We start from the raw sequence: 13,723 nt of genomic DNA, 5'->3' as shown, positions 1-13,723 counted from the left end.
AGTCATATACCAAGAATGCTGAAAAATTATTGCACTTCCAATGCAATTTAATTGATTGTAATAAATTATTATTCTATTTTTCAGATTGTCATATTACATTTACTATGAACAATTACTTGTTATCAGGGGCAGACCTATGCAGTGACGGACCCAAAATTTTATGCAAGCGGGTTTAATCTTAGAAGTACATAACTTTAACCGTAAAATAGTAATTGTCAAGTGTGTTCAAATAAAATATTTATACAAAATTTACGCAGCTTTAATCGTAATTTATACATACATACCGTTTTTTTTTATGAAGTGGGTTCAGTTGAACCCGCTTGCCACCACGTGCGTCCGTCACTGAACCTATGTTGGGAGGTGGGGGTCACCGGAACCAGTTAGCTTCGGTAAAAAGACTATATATATTTCATATATAGCTATATATACAGCGAGGACCCTTAAATATTTTACGTGGCCCCTTAAAATCGCAAAATCTGGACAGAGGCTCTGTGTTGTAGAAGTGCTTAAGTACCTTCACTCTCTTGATGACCTAGGTTTGAATTTGGGCTCCTACAATGCATAATTTTTTTTTTTTTTAAAGCGTTCAAATACTGGTTCCGCCTCGACTTGTTATAGGTAAATTTTACGTAAACTCTTAATCTAATTTTACGTGGTTGAAGAAGAAATGTTCAGTTAAACTAAAAAAGATGCGATTTTTCCAACGAAGCAGTTTAGTTCATCAATATACGCATTAATGGCGATATTAGTTAGGCAATTTATTATTTCCTTTGTTTTAGCAGTCATTTCACTTTTATATATTCTCATAGAAATAGTTAGTTGTCGGACTCTCCAAATCCCAACTCAAATACTACATTAACTTTGTTTTTCCCTCCTTATTGTTCAATGTCTCTATGTCATTTCTTGTACTTTTGACAGGGTGTCAACTTTCTTTTTTTCCTATATATTCACCAAATGATGAGCTGAGTTATAGAGAAATAGTGCCATAATAAGCAAACTATAATTTGTGTTTAAAGAAAATGACTAGTATTACTGGTACTGGTTATTCTTCTGGTTTGATTTTAAAGCAGAGAGAATTAGGGATAAAAGGGAATTCTTTGTTCCAATACAATGGGCTTAGAACAATAGAAAACATGAAAATGCCAGTGGGGTTTATTTCCTGGAAGCCAAAAGGTACATTAATATTTCTCTTGCTATTACTGCAATTTCAGTTCTTGATTTTCCTTTTTTTTTGGTTTCCCACGCGGTATCCGGTACCCGCATTGGAGCCCGACTATATCTGGATTCGCACCGCGTAGGGCCCCATACGGGGAGAAGCGCTCCCTACCAAGGATTTTTTCATACCCAGGGCTCGAACTCGAGACCTTGATTAAGGGAAGAGCAGTCTCATCCACTCACCACATCCTTTGGTGGTAGTTCTGGATTTTCCTGTATAGAAAATGTGACAAGAGTGTTTCTTGGCTTTGAATGTTCTTTTAATTACTAATAGTTATCCTTGATCAAATTCAGATGGTGTTGCTATTTTTCTAAGAGTTTAAGTTCTATGTACTGATAGACTAATAGTGTACAAAATATACACAACTAGGTCATGTATAAGCATCGGAGAAGCCACCTTTTTAAAGGAGTGTCAATATCGCCGGAAAATTACACTGTGTAGACAAGTAATTGTTAATATATATATACACACTATATGTTGAATCCCATGGGCAAAGCTACAGTCTATTAGATTTTAGAGGTATCTAACATATATTGAACACCCTTTGTCGAGAATTTTTTTGACTTCTTTCAAGTTTAACACCTTTGGAGAAATTCCTGGTTTCGCCACAGTTGAATCCCCTTGACTTCTTGTATATTTACCTGGCTCTTTATATTTTGACTTCACTTAATAAACATTCTGACTGTGCTACTGCCTATAAAGAATTTATAGGTATAACTATATGAACACATTAATTGATGACCTTATAAATATGGTGAATGATATAGTTTTAATGGATTATTGAGCTTCTGTCCATTTTCCTTTTGTCTAGCACCCATGAGTTGAACTCCACAACTGCTGCAAGGTCATATTTTCTGTAGCTCCATTTATTAGCATGATCTTCTTATTAATGCATGTTTACTACTAGTAGTTACAAGCTTTTTGCTCTCAATGATGCATCACTTGAGTCGGACTTTTGTTGATGTCGTGCGCTAAAAATGCATATAGGTGTATCTTAAGCATAGCACGCTCTTAAATTTGTGTAATAGCGGATTCAAAATTCCACGCGGAAACTGTGTATATGGAAAACTTGGATTATCTTTATATTTTGTGTTTTGGTTGTCGAAAATTCTAATCCAATGAAATTCTTAAAAGCAGCTGTAAAATGTGGAAGAATCAGGGCCATGGCTTCAGCTCCCAAAAGAGAAAAGGACCCAAAGAAAAGGATTGTTGTAACTGGAATGGGCCTTGTTTCAGTCTTTGGAAGTGATATTGACAATTTCTATAATAGTCTGCTTGAGGGACAGAGTGGAATCACTTTGATCGACAGATTTGATGCATCGAATTACTCCGTTAGGTTTGCAGGACAGATTCGTGATTTCTCCTCTGTAGACTACATAGACGGGAAGAATGATCGTCGTCTGGATGACTGTTGGAGGTACTGTCTCGTCGCTGGCAAGAAGGCCCTTGATGATGCTAACCTTGGTCAAGAAGTTCTTGAAGCTGTGAGTCTCAATGCTTCAAACTTTAAGTTAGAAAGAGGCGTAAGGCGGATATAGAACTTCAACTTTATGTGTTCTAAATTCTAGAATAGCGACATCAGGTTTTAGTACCTGGGTTCTAAATTTATTTTTTGCACAAAATGGCAGTCTGGTGCACTAAGCTCCCGCTATGCACAGGGTCGGGAAGGCCGAACCACAAGGGTCTATTGTACGCAGCCTTACCCTGCATTTCTACAAGGGGCTGTTTCCATGGCTCGAATCTCTCACCTCCTGATCACATGACAACAATTTTACCAATTACGCCAAGACTCCCCTTCAAATTTAATTATTGTACATATTTAGTAAAAAATTTAATACAAATATAGAGTCGGACTAAAGGTACTAGGTTCGGCATAACCCGTACGTCGACTTCTAGCTCCGCCCCTATAAGCATCCACATGTAAGAAGAATATAATCTCTTGTACAACATCAGAACCAGAAATTCATATAAGGGGATTCAAAAATATACTACAATGCCACATCTAGGATTTGAACCTGTGACTTGAAGTAATTTTTGAACCCCTTTTACCGCTACACTAAAATCTTCCTTTATGTTAAGGAGATTCAATGGTTAATATATAACCAATTTTTTTTTGTTTTTGGCCTATTTGCACAATAGTATAATTTTCCGACGAGGGCTAAACCTAACTCCACTTCTGCATTTGTATTGCAGATGGACAAAACAAGAATCGGCGTCTTAGTTGGAACTGGAATGGGAGGATTAACAGCTTTTAGCAGTGGAGTGGAATCCTTAGTTCAGAAAGGATACAAGAAAATCAGTCCATTTTTCATCCCTTACTCTATCACCAATATGGGATCAGCATTGTTAGCTATAGGTACCGGACTAATGGGACCTAATTATTCCATTTCAACGGCTTGTGCAACTGCAAACTACTGCTTCTATGCTGCTGCAAATCACATTAGAAGGGGTGAAGCTGATATTATGGTAGCAGGTGGGACGGAAGCTGCAATCGTGCCTACTGGTGTTGGCGGCTTCATAGCTTGTCGCGCCTTATCTCAAAGAAATGATGAACCACATAAGGCGTCAAGGCCGTGGGACAAGAATCGTGATGGTTTTGTCATGGGCGAAGGTTCTGGTGTCCTGGTACACAAACTCGGCCACATTCTTCCTTTTGATAAATTGGCTTTATTAGCAATAGAAATTGTTTCGCTCTGCCAAAAAATTGTCGTAGCTTTGTAACATGATGGAATTAACTCAATGTGAACAGGTAATGGAAAGTTTGGAGCATGCGTTGAAAAGAGGTGCTAATATTATAGCAGAATACTTGGGAGGAGCTGTTACTTGTGATGCTCATCACATGACTGATCCTCGTTCCGATGGGCTTGGAGTTTCATCTTGCATAACCAAAAGTTTGGAAGATTCTGGCATTTCTCCTGAAGAGGTAAGATTGCTCTTATGCTTTCTGTTTTGAAAAGCATCCTGCTCTTTCGTACGAAGTCTTGACGTAACTGGTAAAGTTACTGTCATGTGACCTGGAAGTCAGAGGTTTGAACCATGGAAACAACCTCTTATAGAAATATAGGGTAAGGCTGCGTACAATAGACCCTTGTGGTCCGGCCCTTCACTGGACCCACGCATAGTGGGAGCTTAGGTGCACCGGGCTGCCCTTTTATCCTGCACTTTGGTCCATCCTGTATATGTTCTGTACTATTTGATTGCTGATATGTTGATTGTTAAATACTTCCTCAAATAGGTGAATTACATTAACGCGCATGCAACATCAACCCTTGCTGGAGATTTGGCAGAGGTCAATGCAATCAAGAAGGTTTTTAAGGATACTTCAGAGATTAAGATGAACGGAACAAAGGTGAGAATAATCGTGTTCCAAATAATAACAACTCACATTGGTCGAACTATCATTCAAATAGATGTTTTTTCGAGCAAAATAACTTGATCGTTACTACAAACGAGGACAGGACTACTGCCACTGCCCCTTGCATGTCCTAATATCGATCGTTACAAGCAAAGAAATAGCTCTTGCCTATTTTCTTCGTGACTATCTAAGAACATCATTTCGATCAAGGTTTCATACTTTAAAGCTTATCCTATAAGGAAACCGGCTTAACTTATCTCCTTACTTTTATGATTACCTATCCAGTAAATAGTGATCAATATTGCTAGACCATCCTCTATAGCTCATTTAGCATACAGTTCATATGTGCTTAAGCTCATTCTCGTCGAATAAAACATGATCCATCTGCGTAAAAATACTACATATAGCAGTGGCTGTATAACTAGATGATGTTTAATTTGTTTACTTTTGTTGTTCAGTCAATGATTGGGCATGGACTCGGGGCCGCTGGTGGACTTGAAGCGATTGCAACGATCAAAGCAATAACAACTGGTTGGCTACATCCAACTATTAACCAAGATGTAACTACTGACCAACTCTGTTCCTCTATTTATACATTATCCTGCAGTTCAATCGCTGTTCTAAGCTCTAATTTCTTCACTTTTGCGTGTAGGATTTGGAACCTCAGGTTACGATAGACACTGTTCCAAATGTGAAGAAACAACATGAAGTGAATGTTGGTTAGTATTTTCATCCTTTGGCACAAATCTCTCATCAAATGTTGGTTAATGAGAGTATTTTTGCCTTAAAATAGAGAGGATAAATAGAAAACAAAAGCAGATACAACAGCCTCATCTAGAAGGTAGTCCAGTGTACAAAGTATCCAGCATTCACGCAAAGTCAGGGGAAGGACCGCACTCTAAAGGGTGTGATGTGTATACAGCCACCCTAATCAGGGTTGGAGCTAGAACGCGATCTGCGGGTTCGGCCGAACCCAGTAGCTTTTGTTCAAACGTTGTGTTTGTCTTTAGAAAATTCATCGAATATGTACAATTTATTAATTTAGAACCCAGTAACTTAAACAGATTAGATTCTCGAACCCATAAACTTCAAATCTTGGCTCCGCCTCTGAGTCCCTAATGCAAGCATTAGTGGCAGCTACTATTAGAGGTAGATCCAGTATTTGAAGAGGATGAGTGCACTATTGTGAATAGCTGAATTTAGAATTTACATTTGACGAGTTTAATTTTAGTCTCTTACTATAAACCTACTATACTTTTGAATTAATAGGTACAAAATTATATTCTTTTAATTTTAGTGATTTTCAAATATATATCTAGAAGCAAGAACGTATCTAGGTCTTAGGATATGGGTTAACATGAACTCATACTCCTCTCCCTCCAGAAGGAGAGAAAATAAGAAAATAACAATACTATATATTTCTTGAAAATTACTTAAATATATACGCGTGCACCCATATCCTAAGACCTAGATACGCCCCTGCTTCTATGGCTCGAACAACCTCATCTAATATCTCTTATTTTCTCTCCTTTTTGCAGGTATTTCCAATTCATTTGGATTTGGAGGGCATAATTCAGTGGTTGTTTTCGCGCCTTACAATCCTTAAACAAAGTTTAAAACTTTTTTTTTTTTCATATTATGAGATCATAAGATAATGACTATAATATTATGATTCATATGGTTCAAGCTTTCAATTATGATTATTTAAATACATCTAATAGTACCTATGTCCAACAACTGTTTCTAAAATTGCAGAAATTTGTTAACTTTAGGTTGCAGAAATTTTCTGTTTTTTTTTTTTAAATTTATTTATTAAATTGCAATTTTGTTTGACTGTATACAAAGGGCGACCCCGTTTAAATAGTAATCCGACCGGCTACTTGTGTAAAGATCCCAAATATTTTCCTATATGCATCATACATATATGAGAAAAATCTCTAAAATTTCATCTTGCATATATGTAATGATGTTTGTGGTAGAGGTTTGATTGTTAGTAAGTCTCCTTTCCCTTTCGTTGCAATTAGTCAAGTGGGATTGTAGTGGAAAAAACTTACCTTTACGATCAGGTGTTTATATCAAATCAATAAATATATGACATGTTTCTTCTATGTACTATGGCCGACTCATTCGTTACTAATTAAAATATGATTAATTCATGTGGTTTGGTGGAAACATCTAATGTAAATAAGTTTTTTACGAGTTGCAGTTGTCAGGTTTCGTGCATCTAGAAATGCAACGCGTTGGCTCTTGTGTGTTTCAACATAGTGAATGAGATGAAGGCATATCAGAAAAATGCTAGATATAATTTTATTTTCTATGAGTTATATATTTTAATACGAACATTACATAAAGTTCTAATAATAAACTTTTTATTTTTTTGGTAAGAAAGATAGATAGCATTAATTAAAACATGCGTACAGAGACTAGTGCCCAAGTTGCACCATATTACAATCTAAGTTAAGGCCAGTGTTTTAAAAGGCGCGGACGTAAGGCGAGGCGTTTTGTATATGCCTCAGCGGGGCGTAAGCCCCATGGATATTCAATTTTTAATATTTTATAAAATAATATAATTATAAAAAATATTATTAAATAGGTAAAATTGCATAAAATTTTGAAAAAAATTATAAATAAGTGAAATATATAATTAATCTCATATTATCTAATGAAATCATATAGAAGTCCCAAATAAGTGAAATTACATATAAATCCCAAATAATTATATATAAGTGAAATCCCATATTATCTAATGAAATCATATAGAAGTCCCAAATAAAGTGAAATTACATATAAATCCCAAATAATTATATATAAGTGAAATCCCATATTATCTAATGAAATTATAAATCTCAAATAAATAAGTGAAATTATATATAAATCTAATCAATATATATAAAAGACGCATACATATAATCCCATATTATATTTTGAAAGAGAGCAAGAGAAACATTGAACTTAAAAAACTAATTACATACATATTTACAAACTAACAATGAAATATAAAAAGAGAGGAAAGTAATGAGTTCAAAATAATAAAGTTTTTACATGGAGGAAAGAACAAACCTGTTGAATTTGACTTACGGAGAAGAATGAAGTTTTCTGTTGCCAAAAAAAGTGATAAATCGTTGCTCTTGGTAGAGGCAGACTAGCGGAAAGAATTGGGAAAGAGTTCTAATTTAGGGCTTTTAGCAATATTAAAAAGTTTACTTTTAAATTTAATGTTCTTAATTCCTTTTTAAAAAGATATCTCTTGGGCTTACACCTCAACCAAAAAACTCGCCCGGGCGTACGCCTTACGGGATTTTCGCCCCCCACCATCGGCCCTGGGCGTTTTTGGTACGCCTCGCCCTAGGGCTCGCCCCAGGAACGCCTTTTAAAACACTGGTTAAAACTAGTAGTAGCAACATTGTTTGTGGTATTCCTAATGGAATTATCATCACAACAATAAAAGGATGTGGATAACATCTGATGTGCCTCCATGCATATACTTTGTGTGCTGTTACTGCTCCTGACGCTATTTTTGGTAGAGGTTGCATAATTGTTAGTCCATTTTTATCAGCTTCCAAAAGAGGCGTTACAAAATGTGGTGGTTTATCAAAAACTCGCATTGTAAGACTGCCTTCCAAAAAGTTTTCTGCTTTAGCCAGTTGATCTGCAACTCGATTTTGTTCTCTATACGCATGTTGAACCCTGGTATTATGGAGCGTCAGCAGAAGTTGCCTGCAGTTAAATAGTTGATTAGCATGTATTATATTGTCACAATGCAGCATAGTGATTGATCGCGCTGACTTGCTAGTTTAAGACCCTGTATCAAAGCAAATAATTCTGCGGAGATAGATGATTGTCGTGGCATGTTCCCTAATAAACCTACAATCCAATCCCCATTGTGGTTTCTAATAAGGCCCCCAATGCCATCAGTATGCAGTGCTGGTGTGTGTACCCCATCAGTGTTTAGTTTGTAAAAATTAGGCTCGGGAGGTATCCATTTAAGAGGAGTCATGACCCTTTGGGGCACTTTGTGGGAATAAGAAGCTGCCAGGTAAGAAAATTCAGTTGCTTGTTGCATTGTGAAATTGATGTTTATGCTAGTGCGAAGTCCATCGGGAGTGTTCCTATTGAGAGTGAGCCAAATGTTCCAAAGGCTTAAAGGTAAGTAGGTACGCGGATTAATGTTATAAGGTAACTTTATGCCTTTGTAATTTATTAAAGGGAATAGCCATTGCTGGGGTGTGTCCCACTGGATTTGTGTGTTCAGATGCCTCCTAAACCCAGACTGTGCCAGTAGAGTCTAGCATTTGCACAAGTTAAGAAGATATGATTTAAAGTTTCATCTACCTCATGGCCAGAAGTAGGGGTGTACATGGACCGGCTTGGTTCAGTTTTTAACAAAATCAAAGCAAACCAACTATATCGATTTGGATTGGTTAGGTTTTGTCTGGTTTTTCGGGTTTTCGGGTTTTTTTGTTACATGAATATTATTTCAATCTTACTTTATTAAAATTATAGATAAATCTTTGATAAGTGAATATATGTTTAGTAAATATGAAAAAACTTAACAAACATATGATCTATTAAAATATTCTAATGGGAGAATTTTTTTAGTAATACATGATAGTTATTTTCTTAGTCGTCTAATAATAATTTTTCGTTAATTTACGCTTTCAAATTTAATACATGAGAGGATCCCAAATATTTCTATATTTTCTAAAGAAAAATTACTATAAAGTCTTAAAAATATAAATAAAATTTATATATTTATATGTCGGTTTGGTTCGATTTTTTTTACTCACTACCAAATCAAGTCAAACCAAACCTAGTCGGGATTTTTAATCGATTTGGTTCCAGTTCGATTTGAACACCCCTAGCAAGAAGAAGAAGTGGCATCATTGATGATATGTAACATGTGTAGGAATTTACGTGTTGGCAATCTATTATGGTTAAGCAACCAAATAAAATGCTTTATTTTAGGATGAATTGGTATGTTGGCCCAAGTTCAAGTGAAGTTTTGAAGAATAACAAATGAACTCAGTCATGGACCAGGTTCATCATGTGAGGCATAGTAGATATCAACCTAGACATGTGAGATACACGTGAAGGAGATAAGTCTCAGTAATCAAGCAGCAATATCTCCTGAATTGATTGAAAAGGTTGCATATTGGATGAAGAGAGAAAGTCTCCTTATGGGAAGAGGACACAATCACACAATCCAAATAAATGATAGGGTTGGAGTTTGTATTGAACAAGGACTCAACTTCGATGGAAGATCAGCAATTGAGTCTCAATCAAACTCTGATTACTAACTCATTAAATAACAATGATTGTTCTCTTTTACAGGTATTACACATATGCAGAAGTTAAACGTGAATAGAGAGCAAAATAGTAACGCTTTTTGCAAGCAGTTCGTGTGTAATTCAAGTGTGCAAACCTGAAGCTACTTGAATGAGATAGAAGAACCAGTTCCATTGTGTTTATTCTTATTCTAGTTCAATTGTAGTAGGTGGTTTAAAGTTGTACATTTTCAGCTTTCATAGAAGCATTTGTAATAGGTACTTTGAGTGTTCAAGTTATAGGCTAACTTGAAGGTGTCGCAACAGTTGAGATTGTGTGCTACACAGGGATTAGAGTTAATCCTTAGGTTTATAAAGAGTTTTATAAATGCTGTTTTGGCTCAGTGATTTTAGTGGATGTTTGGAAAAATTCTACTGAGTAGTAGGTCGTGGTTTTTTCACCTTTTGAGCCAGGTATTTTTCACGTAAATATCTCTGTGTTCTTTATTTTCTATACTTTTAATTCCGCAATAGTAGCAGTTAGAACACCTAGAAGAACCAGGTTCTTCTAGATCGAATGGGTACCATACAAATCACCCCCCTCTTGTGTGGTATTAACGTTTAGAACATCAATTGGTTTAGAAAATCCTACTGAGTAGTAGGTCGTGATTTTTTCACCTTTTGAGCCAGGTATTTTTCACGTAAAAATCTCTGTGTTCTTTATTTTCTGTACTTTTAATTCCGCAATAGTAGCAGTTAGAACACCTAGAAGAACCAGGTTCTTCTAGATCGAAAAATTGGGTACCACACAAATCATCCCCCCCCTCTTGTGTGGTATTGACGTTTAGAACATCAATTGGTATCAGAGCAGGTTATCCTTGAAGAGGCTAACACCTTAGGAAAAGATCAACATGAGTGCACCACCTAGGAACTGGGAAGGGAAATCCACTGCCAGGCCTCCACTGTTCAATGGATAGTACTACTCTTGGTGGAAGAACAGGATGAAAGATCACATCATAAGAGAAGACTATGAACTCTGGGACATAGTCACTGATGGTCCTTTGTCAACTATAATGAAAAGTGAGGAGCACTGCTGAAGACCTAAAAAAAGTGGGAGAAAAATGCGAAGGCCAAAAAATGTCTTGTGTATGGACTAGGTCCAGATGAGTAAAGTAGGATCCAAAGTTGTACTACTGTCAAGGAGAAATGGGACACTTTGCAAGTGGCTCATGAAGGAACACCTCAAGTGAAAAGATCCAGAGGAACACTGTTGTATTCTCAATATGAGAATTTTACTATGAATGAAGGAGAAACTATCCAAGAGATGTATACTAGGTTCACTACACTGACAAATGAACTTAAGTCCCTTGGAAGGATTATTCTTGAAGAAGACAAGGTTGAGAAAATCTTGACAAGGGTTCTGCCAGTCTTATGGGAAAGCAAAATCACGGCCATTCAGGAATCCAAGAATATTGCTACTCTCAGACTGGATGAACTGATTGGAAATCTTACTGCTTATGAACTGAGAAGGCAAACCATGAAGATGGATACACCCAAGAAGGAGAGAAGCCTAGCTCTCAGAATTACTGAAGGTTCAGATCTGGAAGATGATGAGATGGCTATGATCACTAGAGAATTCAAAAAGTACCTGATGAGAGGAAATGGTTATTCAAGAGGTACAACCTTGAACAAGTCAAGAGCTCCTGAGAAACATACCAATGAGGATTGCTACAAGTGTGGTAAGACTGATCACATAATCAAAAACTGCCCTCAATGGGAAATTGAGTGGAAGAAAGAAAGGGTTGAACGAAAGAACAGGAAGAAGGAACAGGTTCAACCAAAAAATAACAAAGGTTCAACCAAGGCTATGGTTGCTGCTTGGGGAGAAACTTCAGATGAAGATTCGGAAGATGAAGCAGAAGAAGAGCAAGCACTGATGTCCATCGGAGAATCAGATGATGAACAAGAGGTAAGTATCCTTCATCTCAAAAATAAGATTAAATTTTTGTCTAAAGAAAAATTGGCTGAGCTACTACTAGACTTCATTGATAAGTCTGAGATAATTAACAATGAGAAAGAAGTTCTGTGTAGGGAATGTGTGATCCTAAAAGCAAAATGCAAAAGTCTAGAGTCTAGGGCTAATAAGAGTGATAACACAAATGCTGAGTTGAAGAACCAATTTCTTGAACTTGATAACAGTGTCCTAGAACTTAGGTCTGAAAACTTAAAACTGAAACTAGGAACAGGAAAGAAGAAAGCTGATCACACATATCTCACTCTAGAAGAAAACTTGGGAAAAATGAAAGATGAATTGTATAAGAAAGATGAACTCATCAAAGTCCTGAAGAAAGATCTAGGAAAGGTGAAACATGAACTAGACAGAACCTGCAAGTGGAACAAGGCTTCTGATGCACTCTCTTGGCTACAAGAGCATCACAGTAGCAACAAAAGAGGACTTGGCTATGGGACTCAAGCTCCAAAATGGGACTCTAGAAGCAAGTACCTCACTCTTCCTAAAAATAAAATCTACACACACTGTGGCAAGGCTGGCCATTACAAAAATGAATATAATGCAAAAGAAAAGGCCAGTCAAAAGAACAAAGTCTTTGTTTAAGAGAAAAACAAGTTGCCTGGGTGGGCAAGAAGGAATCTGATTCATCCTTTGGCCTATAGAAAGGGACCCAAACTAGTTTGGGTTCCTAAGACTAACCCCTGATTTCTTTTTGTAGGTCCAAGTGAAAGGGATGAGCCAAATATGGTATATGGATAGTGGCTACTCAAAACATATGACAAGGAACAAGGACCGGTTCCTTTCACTTGAGGACTTAAAAGGAGGTAATGTCTCATTTGGTAATAGAAAGAAAGGTGAGATCATTGGGGTTGGAAAGGTAGGCAAAACAGATTCTCATTCCATAGAGAATGTCTACCTGATAGATGGCTTGAAATATAGCCTAATAAGTGTGTCACAATTGTGTGACAGAGGTAATCTTGTAGCTTTTACCTCTACCAAATGCTTTGTGATTAACCTTACCACTGACAAGATTGTTTTGTAGGGAAAAAGAGTTAACAATATTTACATTGTAGATTTGTCTACTCTCTCAGAAAATGAACTCACTTGCTTAAGTGTGTTGGTTAATGATCCCCGCTTGTGGTGCAAAAGACTTGGTCATGCAAGTCTAAATCAGCTAAACAAATTAGTCTCTAAAGACTTGGTGATAGGGTTACCTAATATCAAGTTCAAGGAAGACAAAGTTTGAGAGGCATGTGCAAGGGGAAGCAGGTAAGATCATCCTTCAAAAGCAAGAAAATGGTAAGTACAACCAAGTCGTTGGAACTGGTCCATATGGATCTATGTGGTCCAATGAGAACCATGAGCAGAGGTGGAAAGAAATATGTAATGGTGCTTGTCAACGATTATTCTAGATTTACCTGGGTTCTATTTCTAAACTCCGAAAATGAAGCATTCGACATGTTTATTGCATTTGTTAGAAAAACTAAGAAACAATTAGAAAATCAACTTGCATCCATTAGGTCTGATCATAGAACTGAATTTGAAAATTCCAAGTTTGCTAAATTTTGTGATGAAAATGGTATAGATCATAATTTCTCTGCCCCTAGGACCCCTCAACAAAATGGAGTAGTTGAAAAGAAGAATAGAACTCTGGAGGACATGGCTAGAACCATACTGCTTTCTAGTAAATTGCCCCACAGCTTCTGGGCAGAGGCCGTAAATACTGCATGTTACATAATCAATAGATGCATGACCAGACCTCTGGTAGAGAAGACTCCATATGAGTTACTTAAAGGGAGAAAACCAAACATATCCTATCTTAGGGCATTTGGTTGCAAGTGCTATGTGCACAATAATGGAAAAGACTCCCTAGGTAA

General features: G+C 36.7%; 2 protein-coding genes across 2 annotated transcripts; both read left to right on the top strand.

Moving 5' to 3' along the window:
• Nucleotides 1-938: 938 nt before the first annotated feature.
• On the top strand, nucleotides 939-6,353 carry LOC104248628 (3-oxoacyl-[acyl-carrier-protein] synthase I, chloroplastic-like). The gene is made up of 8 exons (XM_009804931.2): nucleotides 939-1,173; nucleotides 2,354-2,700; nucleotides 3,410-3,841; nucleotides 3,966-4,139; nucleotides 4,452-4,565; nucleotides 5,030-5,131; nucleotides 5,224-5,290; nucleotides 6,110-6,353. The coding sequence occupies exons 1-8, from the start codon at nucleotides 1,020-1,022 to the stop codon at nucleotides 6,175-6,177; spliced, it is 1,458 nt and encodes a 485-aa protein (XP_009803233.1). The 5' UTR covers nucleotides 939-1,019; the 3' UTR covers nucleotides 6,178-6,353.
• A 4,779-nt stretch (nucleotides 6,354-11,132) lies between these two features.
• LOC138884242 (uncharacterized) lies at nucleotides 11,133-13,092 on the top strand. The gene is made up of 3 exons (XM_070165314.1): nucleotides 11,133-11,804; nucleotides 12,565-12,723; nucleotides 12,889-13,092. Exons 1-3 carry the CDS (start codon nucleotides 11,133-11,135, stop codon nucleotides 13,090-13,092), a joined length of 1,035 nt encoding a protein of 344 aa, XP_070021415.1.
• The last annotated feature ends 631 nt before the right edge of the window (nucleotides 13,093-13,723 follow it).

This window comes from Nicotiana sylvestris, chromosome 12 (genome assembly GCF_000393655.2).
Source record: "Nicotiana sylvestris chromosome 12, ASM39365v2, whole genome shotgun sequence".
NCBI lineage: Eukaryota > Viridiplantae > Streptophyta > Magnoliopsida > Solanales > Solanaceae > Nicotiana > Nicotiana sylvestris.
Note: the sequence above shows the minus strand (reverse complement) of the source record. Positions and strands in the feature narration are given on the sequence as shown.

Bases quoted from the DNA above. Each gene is read 5' to 3' on its own strand.
- LOC104248628 (XM_009804931.2), top strand. From the start codon at position 1,020: ATGACTAGTATTACTGGTACTGGTTATTCTTCTGGTTTGATTTTAAAG. The intron at 4,566-5,029 runs GTGAGAATAATC...TTTGTTGTTCAG, and splicing joins TTAAGATGAACGGAACAAAG to TCAATGATTGGGCATGGACT. The intron at 5,291-6,109 runs GTTAGTATTTTC...TCCTTTTTGCAG, and splicing joins ACAACATGAAGTGAATGTTG to GTATTTCCAATTCATTTGGA.
- LOC138884242 (XM_070165314.1), top strand. From the start codon at position 11,133: ATGAATGAAGGAGAAACTATCCAAGAGATGTATACTAGGTTCACTACA. The intron at 11,805-12,564 runs GTAAGTATCCTT...TTCTTTTTGTAG, and splicing joins AATCAGATGATGAACAAGAG to GTCCAAGTGAAAGGGATGAG. The intron at 12,724-12,888 runs GTAGGCAAAACA...ATTGTTTTGTAG, and splicing joins AGATCATTGGGGTTGGAAAG to GGAAAAAGAGTTAACAATAT.